Genomic DNA, 26,369 nt, shown 5'->3' with positions numbered 1-26,369 from the left:
ACTTCATTCATTTAATTAGCTGTCGACGGCCATTCCAGCCCATTAGCCTCAGCTGCAATCAATAATCCATTAATCCCACAAATAAATACCTGGCATCGCGCTCACCACGTTAGGCTTTAGGTGATCAAGCCCACGTGGTGAAACGCGTTCTGACTGACGCTGCTTAGGTGCTGACAGTCGCCTCACTCCATGGGGAACTGCCAGCCGTGACTCTGATCCAGCTACCCCTCGCCGCCGCAGGTATCCTCCCCGCTCCCCGCTTCTTTCTCTAGGGTGTCTGGGACACGCTGGCGGCGCATCTCTGCCCTGCTCTGCTCGAGCATCAGGACAGACCTAACACCGCTCACAGCGGCCGTCCCAGCACCTTCTCTCCAGCCCTTTTTTTCTCCAGCAGTGTGCTGGTAAATCACTAGTATCTCCCGTCCGCTCTCAGAAGACGGGACCTCTGTGATTGATTCTAGCACTTATCACTGCTGTCTGATCTGCTCCCCTCCAAACTTTTATTTCTGGCTGTAAGGTATAATATGCAATAAACTAAAGTCACTCAATACCTTTAATTGATAAGTTAATGGTGACTTCTCTGATAAGTATCTCTTCTCCTTTATTTTCTGGCAGCGGATATCTTTTTTATACATGTACGCCTCCTTCCTTCTATTTTGCCCAATCTGCTAGACGTCTGTATAGCAATTGTTAGACTACTGTCCATTATTATTAATTGGCATTTAATGTGCTGCGCTTCTGTGGCCATTTGTGGCTAGTGATCTAGCTAAATTGATTATCTTTATATTATACATTTACTGTGGGCAATATCAATGTGATTTTTTTGTTATCCTACTATTAACGGCGCTCCCATTGTTGGCACAAACAGGCATTGTGTTTGTATTTGTATATGTCCTTCTATAAGTGTGTATTGGCTACATAGGGCATTATTTTTATACATGTACGCCTCCTTCCTTCTATTTTGCCCAATCTGCTAGACGTCTGTATAGCAATTGTTAGACTACTGTCCATTATTATTAATTGGCATTTAATGTGCTGCGCTTCTGTGGCCATTTGTGGCTAGTGATCTAGCTAAATTGATTATCTTTATATTATACATTTACTGTGGGCAATATCAATGTGATTTTTTTGTTATCCTACTATTAACGGCGCTCCCATTGTTGGCACAAACAGGCATTGTGTTTGTATTTGTATATGTCCTTCTATAAGTGTGTATTGGCTACATAGGGCATTATTGTTGTAACCACACATTGAGTTACAATTTGTTGCGGAGCCGCTATATAGATTTGCTGCCAGACAGTACAAGTATAAATGTTTGTAAATGCTGACCTGCCAGCATCTTTTTTCAGCTCTACCGCAGCCAAATATTGAATGTTAGAAAGCTGCTGAACATATTGCTGATAGAAACTACATGTGCATGGAAGGGTGTTGCAGAGCTTTGCTATAAAACTGCCACTAGACAGTGATGGTATTAATACCTATTTTTGTCTACCTATCAGCATTTTGGCATTACTGTATTACGGCCGCACTATATATGCTAGAAAACTGTTGAAACATCATTTATATATGCATGATACTGCTGTAAACTGTCACAGAACTTTGGTGGAGATTTGTTGCCAAACAGTAACTGTATTGACACTTGTAATCATTCATCCACCGGCATTCTGTTACAATTTTACCACAGCCATCTAGCAAATGTCAAAAAACTGCTTAACATCATTGGCATATAAATTACATGTACATGCTTTTATTGCATATATACTTCTTGTCTAATATATATTTTTTTTGTTGTTCAGACGTCTATAACTACAGTGCAACTAATTACCACGCTAATGGGCTGCAATAGATTGTATTGATATTTTCACTCTGAGCGTACAAATTTTTTTTATGAATCTGCTGCCAGACATTTAGGTCCATCTGCCTGTGTCTGAAACACCCCCCTGCTTTTTCTTCGTCTAGATTTTCCTTCAACGTGCAAAGAGAGACTTCCTGGTGGCGAATTTCAGCCCTGCAATGCTTCAGTATCAGGACTGACCTAACACCACTTACAGGAGTGTCCTCTTTTCACCTGCTATTTTTTCCATCAGTGCATCTAACTCTTCTCTCACCCCCCTTCCGCTCATCTCCATGAAGAAGGCGGGCAGCAGAAAGATTAGATTCTAACTCACTGTACTGCGCTTTTCCAAATCTTGAAAGGATACCTGCGCCAGTCACCATACTGTAAGAGTCTCTACAATATACGGCTAACCATCATCTAGGGGTATACTATATGTGACTCTTCATATTCTCAATGTAATAATTTTCTAATACGTATAGATAAATTACATACTCTGGATCTGTCATCAGCTGACCTATTATAGGTTCTAAAAAACTTGCATAATTTATGCTATATGTTTATTCAAAACAACACCACCAATTGCCACTGACTTGGACAAGATTATATGAGGAAATATATCAGTGGCTATCTCCTTTTTTTTTTGTTCACATGAAAATATGCAAAATATTTATTTTTAGTTTAACTCTACATTGCTAATTTTGCCTTATATGACTTAATAGAGTTATCACTATTTTTAGATATATTGGAATTAAAAGTTAAGTTTTAACTCACTCAATATACATTATTCTCAACAAATTAAAAGTGTGCCTCCAAAAAGAATCCCTGTCTGCGAACGGTTGCCCACTCTTTGTGGACTACCGTCTCTCTTCTTTCTAAGTATACCTAAATAAACTTAAGATTGCATTCCTCCAGGAAACTCACTTGATGGAGAAGGAGGTAGTGAAATTGAATATGATGGGAAGGAAGATGATAGCCTTTGCAGCATATAATAAAAAAAACAAGGGGAGTGGCGATATTGATCTCTTCCCAGATTCAATACACTATTAACTCTACTTTCAGTGACGATGAAGGGCGCTACGTGATAGTGGATGTTTGTATAAACAAAGTTCGATATATATTGGTTAACGTATATGCACCAAATGCATATAGTAGCAGTTTTTTTTCTTAAGTTATTAAATAGACTTAGACCTTATTCGGGATGCAATATATTGATGAGTGGGGATATGAACTTGGTGACCTCTAGATACATGGACAGAAGTATGCAACGGCCCGTGGGGGCGCGAATGCCGAAATATGGTATAAAATGGATATGTGAACAACTAAAAATAATGGATGTATGGCGTGCCCAACACCCACTAGAGAAGGAGTATACATGCTATTCAGGTGTCTACAGGTCACTATCGAGGATTGACTACTTATTGTTCTCAGAAAATATGTTTTGTAAAGTAATAACATCAGAGATAGAACCCATAACAATTTCAGATCACGCATTAGTTTGGGCAAAAGTGGCATTACAACAGGACAGAGGGACATATAGACAATGGAGGTTCCCGACCTACCTCGCGAATTCACACAAACTTAAAGAAAAATTGGAAGGATGTTGGGAAGACTTTAAAAGGAACAATATACAAAATTTAGAAGAAAATCCACAAAATTATTGGCAAGCCGCAAAAACTGTAATAAGAGGCGAGTTGATCTCATATGAGATCCGAAATAAAAAACAACAGACACAGGAATACAATTTAGCACAAAAACAACTTACAGATACATATCAAAAATTTAAAACCACAGTAAATGCAAAAACTAAAATGGAATATGGATTGGCTAAACAAAAATTTGAAAATATACTTCAGGATATAGGAGACAGATATACGTTTCAGAAGGAATACCGATACCATAAATTAGGAAATAGAGCAGGCTGTATATTGTCAAACCTGCTTAGAGCTTCAAATGCCCCAACTCTGATTCCCAACCTCTATAACAAAAATGGTACGATCATCTCAGAAAGTACCCAGATAGTGGAAGCATTTAGGGGATACTATGAACAGATTTATAAAGAAGACAAACCGAACCTTGAGGAAAAAACAGCCTTCTGGGATAGAATAGTGCTCCCTAAATTAGCACCAGAAACGGTTCAAAAAATATGCACCCCGATATCTCCCCTAGAGGTACAAGCAGCCATTAAAGCTCTTAAGCCTAAAAAAATCTCCTGGCCCGGACGGGTTTACAGGAGAATTCTATAAAATTCTGCTCAACCAAACTACAGAAACCCTCACAATTTTCCTCAATTCTATATTAAGTACTCATCGTACGCCACAATACTTCAACTCAGCCCTAATACGAGTGCTACCAAAAAAAGGGAGAGACCCCAAAAAATTGGAATCGTACCGCCCGATATCATTATTGAATGTCGACTACAAAATATTTACTAAAATACTGGCTGATCGAGTAAAACATTCAATACCACTACTGGTAAATGAAGATCAGACAGGCTTCATTACGGGCAGGCACTCCACGCGTAACATCAGGAAAATATTAGCGGTAATACAGAATTTAGACCAATTGCAGGATAAAACATCAAATATTTTAATGGCAATTGACGCAGAGAAAGCCTTCGATTTTCTCTCCTGGGACCACCTCTGGGAGACCCTAAAAAGATTTGGATTCCCTGAGGAATTCCAGGAGACATTGAAGGCGTTATACAATCTAGCTACGTCCCAAATCCTGAGCAATGGCCAACTATCAAATCATATAAAAATAGAAAGGGGGACCCGCCAGGGATGCCCCCTCTCCCCACTACTGTTCGCGCTCGCAATAGAACCATTAGCCATACTCCTGAGGTCAAATCCAGAATTCCGAGGTATAAAAGTAGGAGCAAAGGAAATTAAAATCTCACTATTTGCAGACGATCTGCTACTTTTTATCTCTAATCCGGAAACATCAGTACAGAGTATATACAAAAACATTGCCCAATTTGAAGCATTTGCAGGGTACAGGGTGAATCGGAATAAATCCGAAATCTTGTGTCTTGGAAATGTACCAATAACAGCTAAGTTTAGGCAGACATTCACGCAATTCCGCTACCTAACAACCCCACTAAAATATCTAGGCATTAAAATTACAGCTAAACTAGGGGACCTATATAATAATAATTATACGCCTATCATTAAAAAAGTAAGTAAACAGCTCAGCGATTGGGAAAATCTACCTCTATCTCTCCTGGGACGAGCAGCTGTCTTAAAGAGTATAATAATGCCAAAAATTCTGTATCCAATTCAAATGCTGCCTATGAAGATGTCTAAGAAAGACTCGCTGAAATGTAATAAAGCTTTTTCTAAATTTTTATGGCAAGGAAAAAGAGCTAGAATTGTGCTAAATAAACTACAACTAGGTCGCAAAGAAGGGGGACTGGCAATCCCCAATACAGAGGCATTTGCACTGGCAGTCTCTTTTAGATATCTAGCAGATTGGCTGCTACGTAGGTCAACATACTCCAATTATGAGATAGAAGAAAATCTAGTGGCACCCTACTCTCTAAGTGCACTGTTGCATACCCCAAGGAAAGCACTTCCCATAAAAATAAAGTCAAATGCTTTTTTTATGCCCTCTTACTTGGCTTGGATAAAAATCCATAAAAGCCTACAGTCTTCGCATTCTTCCTCTAAATATATAGCAATCTGTGGTAACCCGCTATTCCAGCCAGCAATGGATAATATATTATTCAAGAACTGGCATGAACAAGGCATCATGGATGTTAAAGATGTATTCGACCCAGGAGGGGCCCTACTGACATACCAAGCTTTAATAGAGAAATTTAAACTGGAAAAAAAACAGTTCTTTATGTATTTACAATTACGTCACTATATTCAAAATTTAACACCACACATTTCACAAGCAAATAGGGGCAGGGTAATGAACCTACTTGAATTAATTAAAACAACCCCATATAGGACAAGATACCTATACTGGGATGTAATGAACATACGCAAACAGAAACTATGGGTTTCACTAATCACAGCCTGGGGAAGAGATTTCCCAGAAGGAATTTTCACACTAGACACATTATCACAATTAGAAAGCACTTTGAAACAATTACCGTCAGCACTGCTACAAGAGGTGCACTTTCGTACTATACACAGGGCGTATATAGCCCAAGGACAACGTAAACATATGGTTCAAATAGAAGAAGGAAGGTGTCCAAAATGCAAAGCACAAAATGCACTTTTTAAGCACAACTTTTGGGAATGCACTAAGATACGACGATATTGGCATAAACTGATTAATTATATAAATAACACGTTTAATATCCAGGTAGAAATTAATCCGAATGCTTTACTATGTGCAGAGTTTTCAAGCTGGAACCTGAAGGGGGATAACAGAGAATTGGTACCTATACTGACAATAATTGTTACAATCGCAAAAAAAATAATATTGAACAACTGGATATCAAGGAAAGCCCCTATGCTAGAAAACGTGAAACAATTATTGAGGAAAACAATGTATTTTGAGAGACAAACTGCGATGACAGACCCAGAAAAGGGAGGTTTAAGATTCTATGGGAAATGGAAGTATTATATAAGGTCCCTGGAACAGGATATACAACGCCAAGTAATATTTCCCTTTGAGAAAACAGAATGGGGACAAGATAGTGGGATTGCGGAAATCTGAGTTAGTTTTTAGGTAGCATTATACGAAGACCAATATTACTATAGTGTTTAATAAAAAAAAAACAAAAAAAAACAGAGCTACCCAAGCCCCCCTCCCCGCCCTCCCCCCCCCCCCCCCCCACCCGGATATGTTGAGGTCAAGAGGTTGGGAACCTCATAGTAATAGGAGTAATCATGACTAATATCTAGACTGACCTGTATATATCAACTGGAACTATTTGTTATGTAATGTTATGTATTCTATGTGTATGTCCTTTTTTTATAAATGAAAACCAATAAAGAATAATAAAAAAAAAAAAAAAATGCTGTTTTGAGTGAGTTTCAGCTTAAAGTCAGCAAGTGTGTATGGGCCTTTATTTAAGTTAATATTTTTTTTCTGAAATTCTCAGTAACTTTGACCTACGGGTGCCATGAAAAATATTCTGATACTGTAGGGTGCCGTGTTTCAAAAAGTTTGGGAACCACTGGTATAGGCTCTCCTGTGCCTGCATGGTGCTGGCTGCTAAAAGCTGCATTCAAAGCTGCAGTGTGCTGAAGGGACATGCAGTCAGGGGAGGCAGTGCTTCCCCTGTCATTTTGTTTCAAATAATACAAGAATATGCCTATGACACATATTCATTGTCATAAGTATTTTCTTTATATTATTCTTTATATTATTATATTATTTTAGCAGTTTGTAGTATTTAAAATAGTTTGGGAGGCATCAATAAGCATGCCACCCACTAACAACTGCAAGGGGACGAAGCGGGGGGCAGGAGTAAGCAATGGGCTATAAAAGCCCATTAAAAATAATGCCAAAATCGGAAATTCTAGAAATGCTCCTTTGACAGGGGCTGCTGTGATTGGACAGCATGTCCAGCTGCTGTCCATTCATAGCAGCCGCTGTCATTTAAGCTTATGGCAGTGCCACTTTCGCTTTCCCCTCCCCTGTGACCTGTGCCCCAGCTCCCCATCTTGTTGTCCCAGTTCCCTGTCCCCGTGTGTTGTGTGCCTGCTCCCTCTCCACTGCCTGGGGAGTATACTGACTCATAATAGAGTCATATGGTCGACCACTAAAGGTCAACAGACAAAAGGTCGACATGGAAAAAGGTCGATGTGAGTTTTTAATGTTTTTAGGGTGTTTATCTCGATATAGGTCGACATGGACACTGTCTAAGTGTACCGCGTTTCCTCGCGGGCTCGGCATTTTATTCTCCCTCCATGCCCTAGTGGATGGTAGGGCATAAAGTACTGCTTTTGTAAAAAAATACATGTCGACCTTTCCAAGTCGACCTTTTGACCATGTCGTCCTTTAGACCCAGTCGACCCACTGTGTGTCGACCTTTAAACCCTGTTGACCTTTTGATTGTCGACCATATGACTGTCTATCATGAGTCAGTCTATGATCAGTCCGGATACCGTGGATGGAGGGGGGGAGGGGCTTTGGCGGATGGAGGGGGTGTGTGATTGTTGGCAGCAGCCAGGCGTGGGGGTGTGGTGGTGGCGGCGAGAGTCCCTCTCTGTTCATAGCCACCACTGCACGTCACTGGTGTGCTGGCTGAGTCCCATCTCTTGTTGCTGATCATCTCCAGAGGTCAGAGGAGCATGTTCTGGGCTCACTTCCAATCAGAGATCAGCACATGCTCCTCTGAACCCACTGCAGTGCCTCCTGGGATTTTTTAACAAGTGGTGCACTGCAGATTCCTGTGTGCTGCCCAAAACATCCCAAGGCTGCAACTGAGGCAATTACTGGCAGACAGGTCCCTCCTGCTCCTCTATTCAGTGAGGGAGGGAGGCATGGGCTGCTGCGTGGGATATGAGTACAGCAGAGCCAGAGACAATGGAGCAGATGGTCCCCCTCCGGAGCAGAAGCCTGGCGGCAGATGACTCCATTGCCTCCAGCAGTTTTACCCCTAGCTCCATCTGCCCTGTAAAGTGTATTGGTGTCTTATTCAACGCTGGTCAGTACATAAGACCTTAATAGAAATGTAAGGAGTCCCATAAATGTATTTCTGCAATTTAATATGTGTCTATAAAACAGTTTGCAATGGAAGAAAGACTGTAAAACTACTCACCAGTGTAGCGAAATCCATGAATGAACCCACCAGCAGATTTGCGGAAATCAATGCTATGACTTGCGGTTCCCACCACAAACAAACCCTGGGTGTACTTTGCTTCATAGTTTGCTTTTAATAATGGAAATTTGCTCTTTGTCCCAAAGGCTGGCTTCAATTTCACTGATCTACATTGGAGACAAAATAGTAATTAAAGTTAAGCACATTAAAACTGCCTTTTTTTAAGTTTGTTTATTGGTAGATCACAGTACAACAAAAAAGGAGCTCAAAAGTATAAAAGTATACATAGAAAATGTAAAGAACAATCTGTAAAGAAATTTAAGATGTGATCCTTTTATACAATTTATAAGGAGATTAAAAGAGAAAGAGAGGTCTAATTAGTGAGAGGGGAAAAGAAAAAGAAAAAAGGGTAAAGAAAGAAAAGGAGAGTGAGTCCGCGGCAAAATACTGGAATAAAAATAAAAACATATCCTGATATAAACAGCATGGTTCAAAATCAAATAGCGAAGGGAGAGGTAATTTGCTGGAGGGAGACCCAGGGAGACCATAGGGAATTACATTTCTTAGAAAAGTTTTTAAGGATGCTTGTCATACTGTATATTCCATGCAATACACGTGCAAAATATGGGGTATAATGGGCAGCTGTTTTTTTCCAGTCTATTGCAATTTGGCAGGTAGCCACAGAAATCACGTCACATCAATTTATTTTGTTGCTTGGATAGCGCAGGAACATCTAAATGGGACATTTGGAATGGGCATAATTAATAGATTTGGTACTTGTTTCCTAGCACGGCGCCACCAATGTAGATTGTATGTCATTGGGTCGAAAAATCGTTTGCATCGCATGTGACCAAATCGCATGCGATGCAATGCGACCGATTCGACCCGATTTTTTATTGTACAGCCCCCTCTGATGGCTGATTACAATGTTAAATGGCCCCCCAGACCCGATTTTTATTGTATACCCACCGTGATGGGTAATTACTATGTCAAATGCCCCCCCATTATCGCCACGTCACGATCAACGCCAACCCGGAGCGTGGCGATTGCAGTGAGCCCGCGAGGGGCGGCGGTACGCATACTCCAACCTTTTCATAGCCCCACTATCCACGTCGGCGTGGAGTTGATTCTATACAGTGTGGCGAGCCACCGAGCCCGAAGTGTGGCAAGCGCAGCGAGACCCGCGAGGGGACGCGCATTAATTCACATGTATTCCGCATCCACTCACCATGCCATGGGCTCGGTGGCTCGCTGCACTCGCCACACTATATAAAATCAACTCCACGCCGACGTGGATAGTGGGGGTATGAAAAGGTCAGAGGACGCGTACTGCCGCCCCTCGCGGGCTCGTTGCACTCGCCACGCTTCGGGTTGACGTTTATCGTGGCGTTGCGTTAACAATGGGGGGGGGGGGGGCATTTTACATAATTATTAACCATCATGGTGAATATACAATTAAAAATCGGGTCTGGGGGGCCATTTAACATTGGGTACAATGTAAAAATCAGGTCGGTCGCGTCGCATCGCATGCCATTGTAATGGCATGCGATCGATTTTTTAATTGTACAGGAACGTCTTTAAAGCCCGAAAATCGGGTCGGTCGGGTCTGATCGCATACCTTAAGTTATGGTATGCGATGGGACCCGACGGGCGCCGTGCTAGGAAACCATAGAAAAGTACCATAGATTTTTTTATGTACAGTAGATTCTTTCCATATATCTGCTATCTTAGGGCAAGTCCACCAGATCGTGTTTTAGCGGGTGCTACGCCCTGCCTGATTTTTGAAGGGCAAAATGCACCCTGCCCCTCTAGCAGCGCCCTGCTAAAACAGCCTGGTGTCTGCCCCGACACACTGCACGGGGATGCCCAGCATCATCGTAGACGGCGATGCCCGGCAGCACAGCGACTTCGGCGGGGCCGGACCCGCCCCCTTTGGAGACGGCGGTGGCCAGGCCTGCCCCCTTTAATGACGGCAGTGGCCGGGCCCACCCCCTTTACTGACATCACGGCCCGGGCACGCCCCTTTTGCAACGTCGGCGGCCAGGGACCGCCCCCCTTTGGAGACGGCGGTGGCCAGGCCTGCCCCCTTTAATGACGGCAGTGGCCGGGCCCACCCCCTTTACTGACATCACGGCCCGGGCATGCCCCTTTTGCAACGTCGGCGGCCAGGGACCGCCCCCGGGGCCCTGCCTGCAAAAAAGCCTACAGTGAACACTACCATATATGCATGAATGTACCCATAGTATAGCATCCACTCCAGCATCTATTCAATGAGCCAGGATATATTTTGAAGACTCTAGAGGGGACATAATATAATACCATCTCTAAAGTAGTTTATAAGTGGTCTATTTTATTTTGACACAAATAGAGCTAAAGGCAGCTTAGTCCCAAATCTCTGTCCAATATTCGTCAGTTAATGAATTGTTTAAGTCATTTTCATTCAGAACAAAATGCCTTTGGTATTCCATTGGAGGAATGAAGTTTTGTGCATGATCGGAGGAAAAGCATGATTATGTAGGATAGGTAAGATATTGGATTGGCTGGGAGCTAAGCTATATTATTTATTTGCGTATTCTCAAATGGATAAATAGCGAGATACAATCAGGGGTGGGGTGGGGCTATACCTTTAGAATGCTTGGATCTGGAGATCCAAAGGAGGGATGAAATAGAAGAGAGCGCCAATTCAGCAGCTTCAATATCTGTCCAGACCTTCCTTACTTCAGGGATGCACCATTGGACACAGTGAGCCAACTGGGCTGCAATATAGTATCACCTAAAATATGGGATACCTAGTCCTCCACTGTGAGTGTAACGCTGTAATATTTGCAAATTAATTCTGGGGTGTTTGTATGCCCAAATGAAAGGAGAAGTTTGAAATTTGAGAAATGTAAACAAATACAGAGGCTGGTGTTCGGATTGCCAACCCCCAGAAAGGGATGCGCGCACACGAGATGCACGCGCATCCCCTTCAACCGGAGCTTCCCCCCGGGTCCCTGCCTCGTTGCCGGTTCCCAACACTGTCCCCCACCTCCCCGTCTCCCTGAAGTGGAGACGGGCAGGGTTCGTGTCCTGGCCCATGCATCCCAGTCACATGGAGCGCCGGCTCGCCAGCAGGGGCATTATGGCAAGCCCCAGCGTTGAACGAGAGGCGTTCCATCTATAGGAGGGGATACAAATTAGAGGAGTTTGGAAGAGATAGAGGAGTCTAGGAAGTATGTTTATTTTTACAAATGATATTAATTGAGAGGACCAAGAAAGTAGGTCTGATTTGATTTAATCTAAGACTCAAGGAACATTTGCATGAAATAACTGATGGTGTTGGGGAGTTAATTTGAGTATTTGCTTATGCCAATTAAATGGAATGGAAGCTTTAAGCGTTACCTTGGTTGTCCCTGAGAGGTAGAAGTCAAGTACTTTAGTTTTGTCAGTGTTAATTTTAAAGCCTGATAATTTGTATAGGTCGATTTCAGACAAAAGAGACTGCAAAGATTGAGTTGGATTTCAGTTGGATAGCAGAACATTATCATTATCATTAACATACAGTATAATGCAACTTTGTGTTAAGATAATCCAACCTGCACACCTGTGGGGTGACATTTAATTGGTTGAGATACCCCAACTTTTGCTCCAACTTAATATGATGCAAATTGTGCTACAAATCATACTTTTTTGCCATGAAAATCACACATTCTGAACTGTTGATTTTACAACACACTTCAATTCGCATCCAGATGTATTCCAATTAAAAAGTATACAATTGGCCAATTTAATAGGATGCGATTTCAGGAAAATGGGACCCCGCCGAGTTAATCCACATCACCGCAGGGACCCCTTTCTGATCGCGGCTTCCACATTGCTGCACGGATTCCCTGCCAGCTCCAATAGCTGGTGGGGTGATTTTTAACTTTTTTTTATTTTTAATTAAAGATACCTGCCCCTATATGCCGCCTACCAGGGGGACAGGGAAAGCTGCTGCAGGGAGGAGGGGGAGATTGCTGCAGGGAGGAGGGGGAGATGCGTCCAGAGGCGTTATCTTGGAGATGAAAAAAAAAACCCAGACAGAAAAAAAGGTGAGTTAACGATTAGCGTTACTCACTAACTTAAAGATAATACATTAGGGTGAAAACTGTCCCTGCTCCTGAGCGTTATGCCAGGAGAAGTAGGAAAAGTTAAAATACTAACGTTAAGGGAAGCTTGATACATCTGCCCCATTGTAACTATTTCTGTTGCGATTTGGGATCGTGCATGCATGCTACACTCTGTACAAATGCACAGTTATTTATTAGTGGAACAGATTGCGAATTTACACAACAGTTATAAAAAAAGAAAAAGAAGTAACACAGCTGAAAGTATCAGCCACTGGGAGTGCACATTTGAAGCCAGCAGCGGCGTGAGAATTGCAGAAATGGTGATCAATATCTGATGGGCATGTAAGCAACAGTAATTTGCTCTTAATAAAAAAGGTACCATTTTAAGAACATGTTCGTTGCTGTGTCCCATAGAACACATTTATTTTCTACACATGCTACACACTATACTTTAGCAACACATCTACTTAAATTAAAATGTAAATTCATATGCATCCTTTCATTTAAACTGTACAAAGAAATAAGTCATTACTTATCAAAAATGGAGAAGTCAAATTTCCAACCCAAACAACGGATCACACGGTCATATGGTTTTCGGGTTGCAAAATTATCCAAGTCATCATGAGGAAGGATGGAATCAAATTCAGTTGTTTCATTACTTGCATAATTTATATCCTTCTTTAGATAACGTTTGTGGGTGACATACAACTTTCCAGACTGATCTCGGACTAATGCCAGATCTAAAAGATCTCCTTCTAATAGACCATCCAATGACTTCAGCTGGTATGTGTCCAATAGACCATTGTTGATAGCTCTGAGAAAAAAAAGTCAATAAAGAAATGAGTCAGACTATTCTTTCCAATCAACCATATAAAGTGCAAAACAGTTCAAAGGAAAAAAAAAAGTTTAAAGAAATAAACAATGCAGTTTTATATTTTACATTCAATATCAGATTGTGATAGGTAGCCCTTCTTATTCACAGAAGTCTTTCCAAACGTTCATTGATTTACCTGAGATCTCCCACATAGTGTGTGGACCAGGAAAGTCGGACCCTCGAACGACCAAGCATGTGTATATAATTAGTAAAGCCAAAGATATTATCAGCTGTTTCAAAGGCAGAATTTCCACGTCCCAGGATTAAAACACTCTGTCCAGTAAAATTGTGAGGGTCTACAGATATAGTCTCATAGCCTTCTGCAAACTCTGCCCCAGAGAACTTCACTACATTAGGCAATGACAAGCCACAGGCCACCAGAAGAACACTGAAAGACAGAAAAATAATGTATTATTGTAAAAAAAAACTATTATCCACAAGCTAGATGTCTAAATGATTAATGTTAAAACATACATAGCTAATCACAATCTCCAAGTTTATAAGTGAAAACCTTGGATTAATAACTTGTGTCGACGGAATACTTGTAAGTAAATCCATAAGGTTTCAACAATTGGCAGCTAGGTAGCACAATGATTTATCTGTAATTTTCTCTCCCGAGGATGTCACATTTAGTAATAGGATCAGAAACTGAGATCCTGCTTAAAAATATCCTTATTATCTTCATTAAAAAGACTGATAATAGGAAGACTAAAGGAGTGTACACACATACAGGCTGCTAAGTGCCATAGGCCAAATAAAAACAGATTTTTATTTAGGTTTTTGAATGGCTACTCAGAGTCACATGACTCTGACCCTGGGCTTGATAAATGGACTCAGGAGAACAGCACGGCATGTCTTGAGAAAGGATCTTGTATCCAAAACGCGTTGACGCCCAGCCGTGACCGCATCACCGATTATTCGGCAGGTGGCCAGATTTGCAGAGAGGAGAACGGCGTCGCTTACCATCTTCCGGCTTTGTTTGACCGACAGGCAAGAGTGAGTCTGCAGAGCCGCAAGCTTCAGCTGTCACAAAGACTGTGTACACCGGTACGCTGCCTATCCTCCCGTTTCCTTTTAAATGTGATGTGTTATTCGTGGATGTCCAAATAAATCGTTTAATCTGCTAACTGGAGTGGACCTGATTAAAGATACTGCTTCGTGTATGCGGGTGAGAACCCTAAAGTAAGTTTTATCTTTCCTGCTGCTTTATCCACCTGAGTGATTCCATACCAAAAGATACCTTTATAGGAACGCGGGGCAGAATCTTTAAGTAAGTTTCTGTCTAAATAAGGGCTCAGAAATCACCAATAAGGTGGATAAAGAATCTGTTTATACAGATGGAGCCGACCTGGTCTTTGCAGGGGATGGCAGAAGAATCGCCAGCCGCCATCCCCCGCCAGCCGCCATCTGATCTGCGAAAGGGGACATGCGCGCACGAGATGCGTGCGCGTCCCCTTCCGATGGCGTTTCCCCCGGGTCCGCGCCGGCTTGCAGGCGGTCACCCGGGGTCCCCACCGCCTCCCCGCTCTCCCCCACCGCCTCCCCGCTCTCCCCCACCGCCTCCCCTAACCCTGTCCCTCTCCCTGCAGCGGAGACGGACAGGGTCCCCGTTGCCCCGCCGCCTGGAAACTGAGATGCGTGTGCGTATGAGATGCACGCGCGTTTCAGTCAGATGGAGCGGATCGCCAGCAGAGACAATCTGGCGATTCAGCAGCAAGAGAGAGACCAGCTCCATCTGTAGGTGAACTATGAAGTAAGTGCGGCTCCTTAAGGGTACAGCCCATTGGAACACTTGCTACTAATCTGAAAGTGCTGGAATTATCCGAAAATATCTTGTACAAACAGAAAATTGACTGGCCTGCACTGTCTAGATTGCCGGCTAATAGTAATGCCCCAGTGCTGTGCATCTCTATTGCCTGCAGTGTACACTGATTTTGACTATCTAGTAAAAATAGCCTGACCAAATCCCACCATGTGTACATGGTTTAGGTAATCCTTTTAACAAGAATGAACAGAAACATGCCTCTCAAAAAATCCAAGGGCTCGCTTCCACCTTCTATATCCTTCCCAGCTCAGAAAACTCCCATTACTAAGCAATTGCACCTTTACTAAAAACCACACCCTATTACATCTTGCCCATGATGTGTATGGATTAAAGAATCACCAGACCATCAGGTGCCGCAAAATTGATGGTGTACCTGTATTCATTCATTCTCTACAATGTTCTTTGGCACTCTGGAAGATAAGGGTAATTGCTGGGGTGCCGTACTAGTAATGGAGATAATATAGACGAGTATTCCACAAGCAGCAGAAGAAGAGCCGGCACTCCACAGTCTAATCCAATAAGTGTATTGAATATCAAAGGAAATACATTACATGCGGTACAGTGACATCAACGTTTCATGCGCCCCCCCCTCGGCCATTTCGTAAGGATGTGGTGCTGCATGTGCAAGGTGCAAGGATGTGGACAACAGTGTGCGTTCTTACCTGATATATATAGGGGTAGTAGTGTCTCTGCATGTGAGTGAATGCGGCAAAGTGATCTCCCTCCGTGCACCGGGTCAGCGTGTGCGGTGCTTCCGGGTCGCATATGGTGCTCATCATCCCCTGTTGCCAAGTCAGTGGCTTCCGTGTATTTGACACCCATAGTTTACCTGGTGCATTCCATACAGCGCCCCCTGGTGGACAGAGGAGAACCAGCTTATCACGTGTAAACTTCAATCGACCCTAAGCAAATCTAATCCCATTGTCCCTGTCATTTATACCACATCTAAGGTGCACAAAAGCCTGAAAAAACCACCGGGACGTCCGATAATTTCGGCATGTGGGTTCCTCTGTCAGCCTGTGGCACAGTTTTTGGACACGTCGGTTCAACCACTTATACTGCAACAACCCCACTACTTAAAGGACACTACCCAACTTCTTGTCAAGCTTAAAACTTTGAGGACAGTACCAGACAACTTAATTTTATGTACACTGGACATCAAAAACCTATACACTGTAATCCCCCATGAAGATGGCATTAACTCAGTCCGGGACTTTCTATATACCAACAAATTTGACAGCCTGGATATCCCACTCTTTCTTGAGTTGTTAGAATTTACTTTAAAAAATAATTATTTTTTACACTGCAGTAAATATTATCTCCAGCTTAGCGGCTGTGCAATGGGGTCCAATGTGGCCCCATCACTAGCAAATATCTATATAATCGCGATGGAGAAAAAAAAATCTTCTTTTCAACTCCGATCATCAGCCAATACATCCATCTATAAAACACGATATATTGATGATTTGCTTCTTCTGTGGACCGGGCCTGAGGACGTGCTACTAAATCTCATAACTGACATCAACAACATGGTGACACCCATCAAACTTACTCAAACACACAGTTATACAACCATTGATTATTTGGATGTCACCATCAGCATCGAGAACCATCAAATCAAGACTACAGTCTTCCACAAAGCTACTGATAAAAACAGTCTTTTACACCACAGTAGCTGCCATCCAGCAGCACTAAAACGTGGATTGCCTAAGTCTCCGATGCTACGAGTAGCACGCATCAATAGTGACCCCTCCCAGTTGGAAGCATCTCTTGATCATATTGTACAACAATTTACAGAAAGAGGATACAACTCTGTTCTTTAAAATAGAAATCATGCACAAAAACCGTGAGTCCCTGCTACAACCCACAACTAAACCAGCTGCAAATACAAAAATTCCGTTCATCATGAACTACACAGCGGTCAATGCAATAACTCCAAGAGCTCTAAAAGCATTATGGCCTAATGTGCTTAGTGACAGGGACCTAAAATGTGCTCAACAAAAGAACAACATTAATGCCATGCTACAAACCTCAAAGATCTCTTAGTAAAAACCAACTTACCACCAACCATACCTCACACGTTGTTCAACATTCAACAAATACAACAACCCTATCTCTTTTTGACCTTTATCTCTCTCTGATTTATCCCTCTCTGGTTCCATCTCTTTCTCTCCGTTTCTACTTTGCCTCTGTTTTCTATCTTTCCACTACCTTTTCATCTCCTTTTATTCATGGTCATTATTGCTTATAGTCATCATAGATATTATAATTATATACTGTGCATATACAACAGTCAATTTAACATAGAGGCTATCCACACCTTGCATGTGCGGTTAGCAAGCCCTCATAATAGCATCTATACAATAGCTTTTTTTCCATATCTCTCCTTATATAATGCTTTTTAAATCCTTAAAACCACATTCCCTACACACACACACACTGGTAGTAGCGCTCATTCTGTTTATGCACTTTTACAAACCAGTCTCGCAAAGTCCTCTTTATTTAATTTTTTTATCTTTGCCGTCTTTTCACAGCACTGACTTGGCAACAGGGGATGACTAGCACCATATGCGACCCGGAAGTGCCACACATGCTGTCCTGGTGCACGGAGGGAGATCACTTTGCCGCATTCACTCACACAGAGACACTACCACCCCTATATATATCAGGTAAGAACGCACAATGTTGTCCACATCCTTGCACCTTGCACTTTATGCACATGCAGCACCACATCCTGACGAAATGGCCGGGGAGCCGTGAAACGTTGATGTCACTGTACCACATGTAATGTATTTCCTTTGATATTCAATGCACTTATTGGATTAGACTTCGGAGTGCCGACTCTTCTTCTGCTGCCTGCGGAATATATATATATATACAGGTTGAGTATCCCGTATCCAAAATGCTCGGGACCAGGAGAATTTTGGATAACGGATTATTCCGTATTTCGGAATATTTTAATATTTCAATGATGTATTTTGAAGTATCTTGCATGTATGCTGTATAAACACATAATATACACACAAATATATTTTATTACCACATATATTTTAATTGTTCAAAAAACAAGGTTTCAAAACGTGAAACAAAATGTGTGTACTATCTCAGCACTGAATTTGAATGCCAAGCAATCATTGTCTTGCACATATATAGTGCCAGTTACATATCATGTCCCCAGTGATGCTGTTACAAATGTCCCCAGTGAGTTTTTAGCAAAAAAAAATTTTTTTTTCACTTTCTGGAATGTCCCTATTTCGGAATAATTCGGATAACGGATACTCGGATACGGGATACTCGACCTGTATATATATATATATATATATATATATATATATATATATATATATATATATATGTAAGTAGGTGTATCGGGTTGGCACTCGTGGCTTCAATAAAAATCCGGTGCCAGGAACATAATAGAGCAATAAGAGACACTTACCCCCTCAGAGAAAGGATGGATCCGGCACACGGTAGTATAGGTGAAGAAAAAGAGGTTTATTAAGAGTGCAACATTGCACTAAGTGACAGCTGCTGACCTGACAGCCGTTTCAACTGCTGGGTGCAGTTTTCATCAGAGGTCAACCTCAGCAGCTGTCACTTAGTGCAATGTTGCACTCTTAATAAACCTCTTTTTCTTCACCTATACTACCGTGTGCCGGATCCATCCTTTCTCTGAGGGGGTAAGTGTCTCATATATATATATATATATATACACGTGGGGATTTGACCCTGAAAGCGCTTCCAACAGTAGATAGCGGCTACCTCTACAAAATCCCCCCTGTTAGTGGGAGATGAAAACAAAGACACAAGAAGAGATGTAGAGGGCGCTATTGAGATTCTCACCACATTATCATGTGTTTAAGTTTCAAGCAAATCGACAGAATAACATTTATTTAAAACACATAGATGTAACATTCATAAGTTTAGATTCTTTGAAACCGCATGGAAACAACCCAACGCGTTTCGTCTCCGAAGAGACTTCCTCAGGGGTACACAGGAATGTGCGGTATGTTAGGTCTAAGACCAATCACAGAATCTTTAGAATTTCTTTTTAAAATCTCAGAGAAATCCGATAGTGGTAGACCTTAGATAAGGGCCCGTGAGAGAGACTGGGCGCTTGAAAAAGGGAGGAGGAGTGAACCGTAACTGTGTGGACACAAGTGAGCCCTCCAACACCTTTTACGAAGTGTGTCTTATATATATATATATATATATATATATATATGGGGTAGCAGGTCGGCACTCCACAAAAAGACATTAGCAGTACTCCGGTGCCTGGTCCATAAAGGAGAACGTATAAGCACTTACCCCCCACACACGGTGAAGAATCCAGACCAGCACTCAGCAAGGTTGAAGAAAGAGGATTTTTATTCCATAATGTGCAGAAGTTTACAAACAGCAGCTGCACCCGACAGCCGTTTCAACCGGGCTCAGCCGGTTTTCCTCAGGGGTGAGTGTACATCACTCGTGCACTATTTAAATGCACAAAGTGCGCCAACATTATTCAGAAATGGACCAGCTGACAGCAGCCTCCTTCCGGCCGTCTGACAGGTGGGCGGGTGTAGGCGCGTCATCGGGAATCCCGGGGCGGGTCAGAGCGCGTCATTCGGAGAAGCCTCCGGCTTTCCGATAGCGCTATTGGATCCCGCTGAGTGTGTACACGTACGTGCTGCGCTGTATGGCAGCTAGAGGATAGCAACCTGTGGGCAGTGCTGCTCGTGTGACAGTGTCGTGGTGGACCATGACAGCGCGCAGGGATGTTCAGCTACGTACAGCCGGTGACTAGGGTGGTGATGGGGGAATGTCGGGTCACAGGGACCCCGGTATTAATGTGTCAGAGAGCAAAAACAGAAGGAGCGTGCTTGTCACTGGTCACGATACGTTACATAGTACCGAGAAGCAGGTCAAATGCATAATCTAAGCACACGGCGTTGCTGGACATAATAACATACACTCAGCGGTGTATGTCCCGTCCCATCAGGGACATGCAGACCATGTTATAAGACCAAAGTACCGTCAAGACCAATCAAGTACCAAGCGACGGTTATCTAGGGTTAAGTAAAGGTAGGCACACGGCGGTGCCCACATCAACCCATCAGGGCATGCTAGTAGAATTGCAGATTCTGACAACATAAATGGTAACCACGGGCGCTCGGCGGCGCGTGGTACATAATGATAATGGCACCCCAGTTAACAGCACATCCATATGTGATGTCATGTAGAGCACCCAAAACAAGCCAGCATAGAAAACGTCCAGAACAATCGATAGCAAGTGTCATGAGGGTCCGTGAGGGAAAGATGTAGGGGTAGAAAGTCACAAAAAGCAACTCATTTTGAAGTCTTCATTCAGACCCCCTGGTGCCAGTGTGTTTAGTTTGTAGATCCATTGTAGCTCTCTCTGTAGGAGCAATTTTTCCCTATCACCACCTCTTCTCAAGGGTGGGATATGGTCCAGGATGGCACATTTGAGTTGGTTAACATTATGTGACTTCTCCAGGAAATGTTTGGCCACAGGTAGGTTTTTCAGTTCACTTTCGGTGCTGAGGCATAGATTGCCCTTCTTGATGGAAGACCTGTGTTGGCTTAGTCTCTTTAAGCATTCTAGATGTCTTGCCTATGTACAGCAATTTGCAAGGACATTAAAGCACATAGACAACAAATTTGCTGTTGCAATCTAGGTGGAATCTGCTCGTATACTTGGTGTTACTTTGTGGGTCTGTGAAGCTTGTGCCTGTCAGTAGAAAAGAACAATTTGAGCACCCTGCACATTTATAGGTGCCTTTTTTGTGGTGTAGCCAGCTTTGTATTGCCGGCTTCTTCTGTGTGGAGTTAGTATTCACCAGAAGGTCCTTAAGATTAGGGCCTCGCCTATAGGCAAATCTTGGCGGATGCTTGAGTTCCATAGATAGTGTAGGGTCCGTAGCGAGCAGGTGCCAGTGGTCTTTCACCTTCTGCCTGATACAGCCTGAGGCGGTAGTATACGTACTGCATAGGTTGAGTCTAGTATCTCCAGTGTTTGTTGGCTGGACTTTTTGTTGCAGTAGTGTTTTACGTTCAAGCACTGACACTTTTTCCAATGCTGCCCTTACATCCTTTTGATTGTAGCCCCTCTCTAGGAACTTCAGTTTCATTTTCTCAACTTCAGTTTCAAGTGCCGCTGGGATTTCTTCTGGGTCTGTTTAGCAACGATGTTGTGTCCAAAAGATATCTGGGTTGTTCACGAATATGTGGCTGTAGGATACTATCAACATACACTGAGATTCTCTGGTATAATGAATCTCGGGCAGACTCAATGGGTCTGCCCGGAGGATCCACCAGCGATTCCCAAAATACCAAAAATACATAAATCGTTGGTGGATCCTCCGGGCAGACCCATTGTGTCTGCCCGAGATTCATTATACCACAGAATCTCAGTGTATGTTGATAGTATTCTACAGCCGCATATTCGTTAACAACCCAGATATCTTTTGGACACAGCATAGTTGCTAAACAGACTGCGTCTCTTACCTAAATTGGAAGGAGATATCTGGCTATGTACAGTCGATGTGAGCAGTTTGTATACTGCTATACCTCATGAAGATGGACTGTCAGCCATGGAAGGTTTTTTAACCGATAACCCTAACTACGATGGACCTGCTGTGGAACTTGTACTCCAATTATTGAGACTGGTCCTCACTAGAAATTTCTTTGTTTACAAGGACATATTCTATTTACAGAAGATTGGGTGTGCAATGGGGGCGGCGGTGTCTCCCTCATTTGCAAACATCTTCATGTTTAAAATAGAACAAGAAGTATTTTTCTCCAACATCGATATATCGGACAGTATCTTATTCTATGTCCGGTATATCGATGATTTGTTCATTATTTGGAGGGGTCACCCTGGGATCCTCAAGAACGTGATTGATACACATAACGATGGTCTGAGCCCCATAAAGTTCACATATGATATGAGTAACAAAAGTATTACTTTTCTAGATGTAAAGATCGATATTGAAAATGGCTTGATACATACTAGCCTTTTCTCAAAGAAAACGGATAGAAACAATCTTTTGCATGCCTCGAGTTGTCATCCCAGAGGTACTATACAAGGTCTTCCAAGGTGTCAACTAATGAGAGTCAAACGCATCAATTCTGATGCAATGAAAGCTGATGAACAAATGAATACGATGGTAGAAAAGTTCACCAAACGGGGATATAAAAAAGAACATCTTCTAGCTAAAGAACAAGTTACTAGATTAGACAGAAATGCTTTACTGTCCCCTAGTGAAAAAAATCTAAAGAAAAATCCCGATGTAGGATATTTACCTTTTGTAAGCACTTATACTGACAGTAGCCATGACATTATAAAAAATGTAAAGAAACATTGGCCGGTAATACAAACCGATCCTGATCTCAAACTTAATAACACCCGATTACTCCCCTGCTTCAAAAGATCCAGGAGCATTAGAGATACATTGGTTAAGACATACACACCAGCAGATCAGGCCCATACACGCAAAAAAAATCTATGCTGTGTCAGATGTACGTGCATTACATGTAAATTCTTAATCCCGGGTGATACTTTCTACCACCCTCAGTCGGGGAAACCTTTAAAAATTAGACACACTCTATCATGCAATTCAAGATTTGTGGTCTATCAGATAATCTGCCCGTGTGGGCTCAGTTATATCGGTAAGACCGAGTGTGCTTTCAAAGAGAGGATGTCGGTACACCGGTCGGCCATAAAAGCTGCTCTGTCGACTGGTAACAGTCAACAACCGGTGGCTCGGCATTTTGCCGCCGCTGGGCATTCACTAACAAGTGTTAAATATCGTATGATAGACCACATTGTGGCATCAATCCGGGGAGGAGATAGGGGTAGACTCCTCATTCAATGTGAGGCGAAATGGATTATGCAGCTTGACACTATTTCCCCCCGTGGCTTAAATGAAGCAGCGGGATTAGGGGCATTTATTTAAGAATTGTGGTGGGCTCCAAGGAGCTTACTAGGATCTGTCTAATATAAATTGGTGAATAACTATTCTATATGTCCGATATTATGCTATATTGTCTTGTACTGTTTTGTATTTTTTATATTTTTTATTCTTAAATCTTTTTCACTTTTTTTATATATATATATATATATATATATATTTTTATGTATATCACATTAAATTGAATATATACTATCACATTCCTACTTGGTTGCTATAGCGACCTCTGATACACTAATGATTGGAAAGCCGATCACGGCATAGTGTGACGTCATCTGTTAGCGCTGACAGCCAAGGCGTGCGCGCCGGCGGGCTGGATCAGCGTGGTTGTACACATATAAGGTTGGTGTGTTTGTCATGTTTGTTAGCCTGAGGAAAATACAGTTATTTGTATTGAAACGTTGCTCATTAAATTTTACACAATTTTTTTCACAAGACTGGAGTGCTGCAGTATTTGGAGTTCTAAAAACTTTGATTCTTTCCTGCAAGACTGGTGAGTGACTCCATTTTTGTATATATCTACATTGGCCCATGCCTTGGCCCATTTAATGGAAGTCACCCCAGCTATAAGCTCTAAAAATGAGAGTGCCAGCCTTTTGTACTCTATATATATATATATATATATATATATATATATATATATATATATATATATATATATAGAGTACAAAAGGCTGGCACTCTCATTTTTAGAGCTTATAGCTGGGGTGACTTCCATTAAATGGGCCAATGTAGATATATACAAAAATGGAGTCACTCACCAGTCTTGCAGGAAAGAATCAAAGTTTTTAATCAGGCAGCATGGCAAACAGGGGTTTGGTAGACGTTTTGGTCCATCACTGGGACATGTCAATGCATCAATATTTATGCTCTCCAGGGCCCGGAAGTCACTCCCACTCATTAACACAAAGTGGAGGCATATATCAATATGAACACTGCTAGTATTATCAAGCCAAACTGTTGGTATACTGTATAAAACAAGTGCGGCGAATGTGACAGTAAAGTGATTATAGAATAAAAAGACACAATTTACCTTATATCTGTAGCAGTGCTGGTTTTATCAATCATGCACGTGTGTGGCCCGCATGATGGAACGCAGGCCAGCGGAAGTAGCTCGGCGGCGTGTGCCTGAGCACTGTATGACCAGGGCGCAGCTCTCCCGTTAGCCTGGAAGTGTGCACTTGCAAGCCCGCACCCGGAAGTGTGTGCGCAGGCTGTGGAGCGCATTTGGAGCGCAATAGGCGTTTACTAAAGATAATAGATTAATTTCATATATATTGGCGCACATCAGGCATAGTGATGTTAGTATAGTGCAATATGATCACAATATATATATATATATATTAGGGCGGAGTGAAAAAACAAAATTGAGAAATTCAAAATCGGCTAGTGTGGGAAAGTTGTGACTTGACCTGAATAACAAACATGCGAAAGCTTTTTGATCTGAGTCAACATCTTCTGTTCTGGCAAGAGGCCTGAAGTTTCAATTTTTTGGTGAAAAAGACGAAAACTATGAAGATGCTCCGATCTAGTTTAAATTATGTCAGGATGTCTTAGAGTGGTTTATTAATATACTTTAGCTTAGTAAAAGAGAGTACGAGCTTGTCCTAGTGCAAAGTAACTGACTTTGGTGGGATAAAAAAACCCTGATAATTAACCCATTTTAATGGTTTCAATTGTGAATATGGTGTTTTCACCGGAACATGTTTTTTTTTTTTTTTTTGTGGGAGAGGATGCTCTGTAATTGATGTGATCACGAATAGAAACTTGGTGAAAAAAAACTGGGTAAATCCCGTTTGTTTGCCCTTAATAGAATAGTGCACCTCTGTATCTTCTAATGTCCAACAAACTCTTTACAGAATGCTCCAGTAAGTTCAGTAAACAATGCGTTACACTCTGTTCTTTATGGTGTGTACACACTTGTACAATCATTACTATATTACAATATCTGCATACAATATATACAGTTTAGACTATCTGCATACAATTTAGACTATATAGTGCAGATCTGCACTATATAGTCTATGCAGCCAAGACTTTCTGGCTGCGATACGGGAGCGCGCAACAGTTAAAACCTGTGAGATCTGCATGAGATCCAATTTAGATTTTGACTATATAGTCAAAATCTCATGCACATTGTACAAGTGTGTACACACCATTAGGTGCAGTATTTAAAACTCTTCTGTTTATTGTCTTTACTTGTGGCAGTTTATTTTAAAAATGAATTGGTCGGAAAAACATCCCCTATGCTGGGAACATGAAAGGGCTGCATTACAGCATATCATTATGCAAAGATAAGCCAATATATTAAAAGGTAAATATGTTGAAGTGCATTATGATGTAATAAACAAATACATCTAATGTTTAGAAAAATAAAATCAAGAACATGGATTCAAAAATAACAGGTTAATCATTCTATCATTTATCATGATTCCTTTTTCCATCATGTCTTCATTGTATTTATCACTTTGTTATAATGTATCACATGCACAAGCATGTAAACGCTCCCTCTTTTTGCAGCGGCCGGTCTCCCCCATATACCAGACATGTCAGGTCATCACAGGTACTTCCGGGATCGCATTCAGCTTGCGTTCCAAGCCGAATCCAAGGAAGTGGTAATACCTCTTAGACACTTCCGGCATCATGCGACATGGGCGGAAATGGGAAGCCCGCGCCGACTGCACAGGAGGAGGGGCGGTGTATTCACCTTACTTAAGGTAAGATTTTGTACCTATTTGCCATTCACTGTTTTACTTTATCACCTTGACAAAGGGGCGTTTGTGCCCCGAAACGTTGGTGTCTTATCATCCTTAATATATTCTTTAAAAATCCTTGGAGTGCCGCCTGTTTATTCCATATATATATATATATGAAGGCAAAGAGTGACCCAAAGAAGCGCCCAATACGGTATGGCAGCTACTCCACAGATCCCCCCTGTTAGTGAGAGATGCAATGCAACAAAGGAAAAAGAAGAGAGAGTGGAGAGCGCTAGAGGTTTACCAACCACCTTGATGATATGTACAGTGCAAAAAACACAGAATACAATAAAAA

General features: G+C 42.0%; 1 protein-coding gene across 1 annotated transcript in view; it reads right to left on the bottom strand.

Annotated features, from left to right (window-relative positions):
* Positions 1-26,369, bottom strand: part of FOXRED2 (FAD dependent oxidoreductase domain containing 2) — a 232,279-nt gene that overhangs the window by 153,125 nt on the left and 52,785 nt on the right. The window contains exons 3-5 of the mRNA XM_083181808.1: positions 13,657-13,908; positions 13,179-13,460; positions 8,559-8,725 (exon numbers count right to left, since the gene is read on the bottom strand). Coding sequence (XP_083037934.1) covers positions 8,559-8,725; positions 13,179-13,460; positions 13,657-13,908 — 701 coding nt within the window. The remainder of the gene's footprint in view (positions 1-8,558; positions 8,726-13,178; positions 13,461-13,656; positions 13,909-26,369) is intronic.

The sequence above is a fragment of the Crinia signifera genome, chromosome 4 (assembly GCF_055691185.1).
Source record: "Crinia signifera chromosome 4, ASM5569118v1, whole genome shotgun sequence".
Taxonomy (NCBI): Eukaryota; Metazoa; Chordata; class Amphibia; order Anura; family Myobatrachidae; genus Crinia; species Crinia signifera.
The sequence above is the reverse complement of the archived record's forward strand: the minus strand, read 5'-3'. Positions and strand labels throughout refer to the sequence as shown.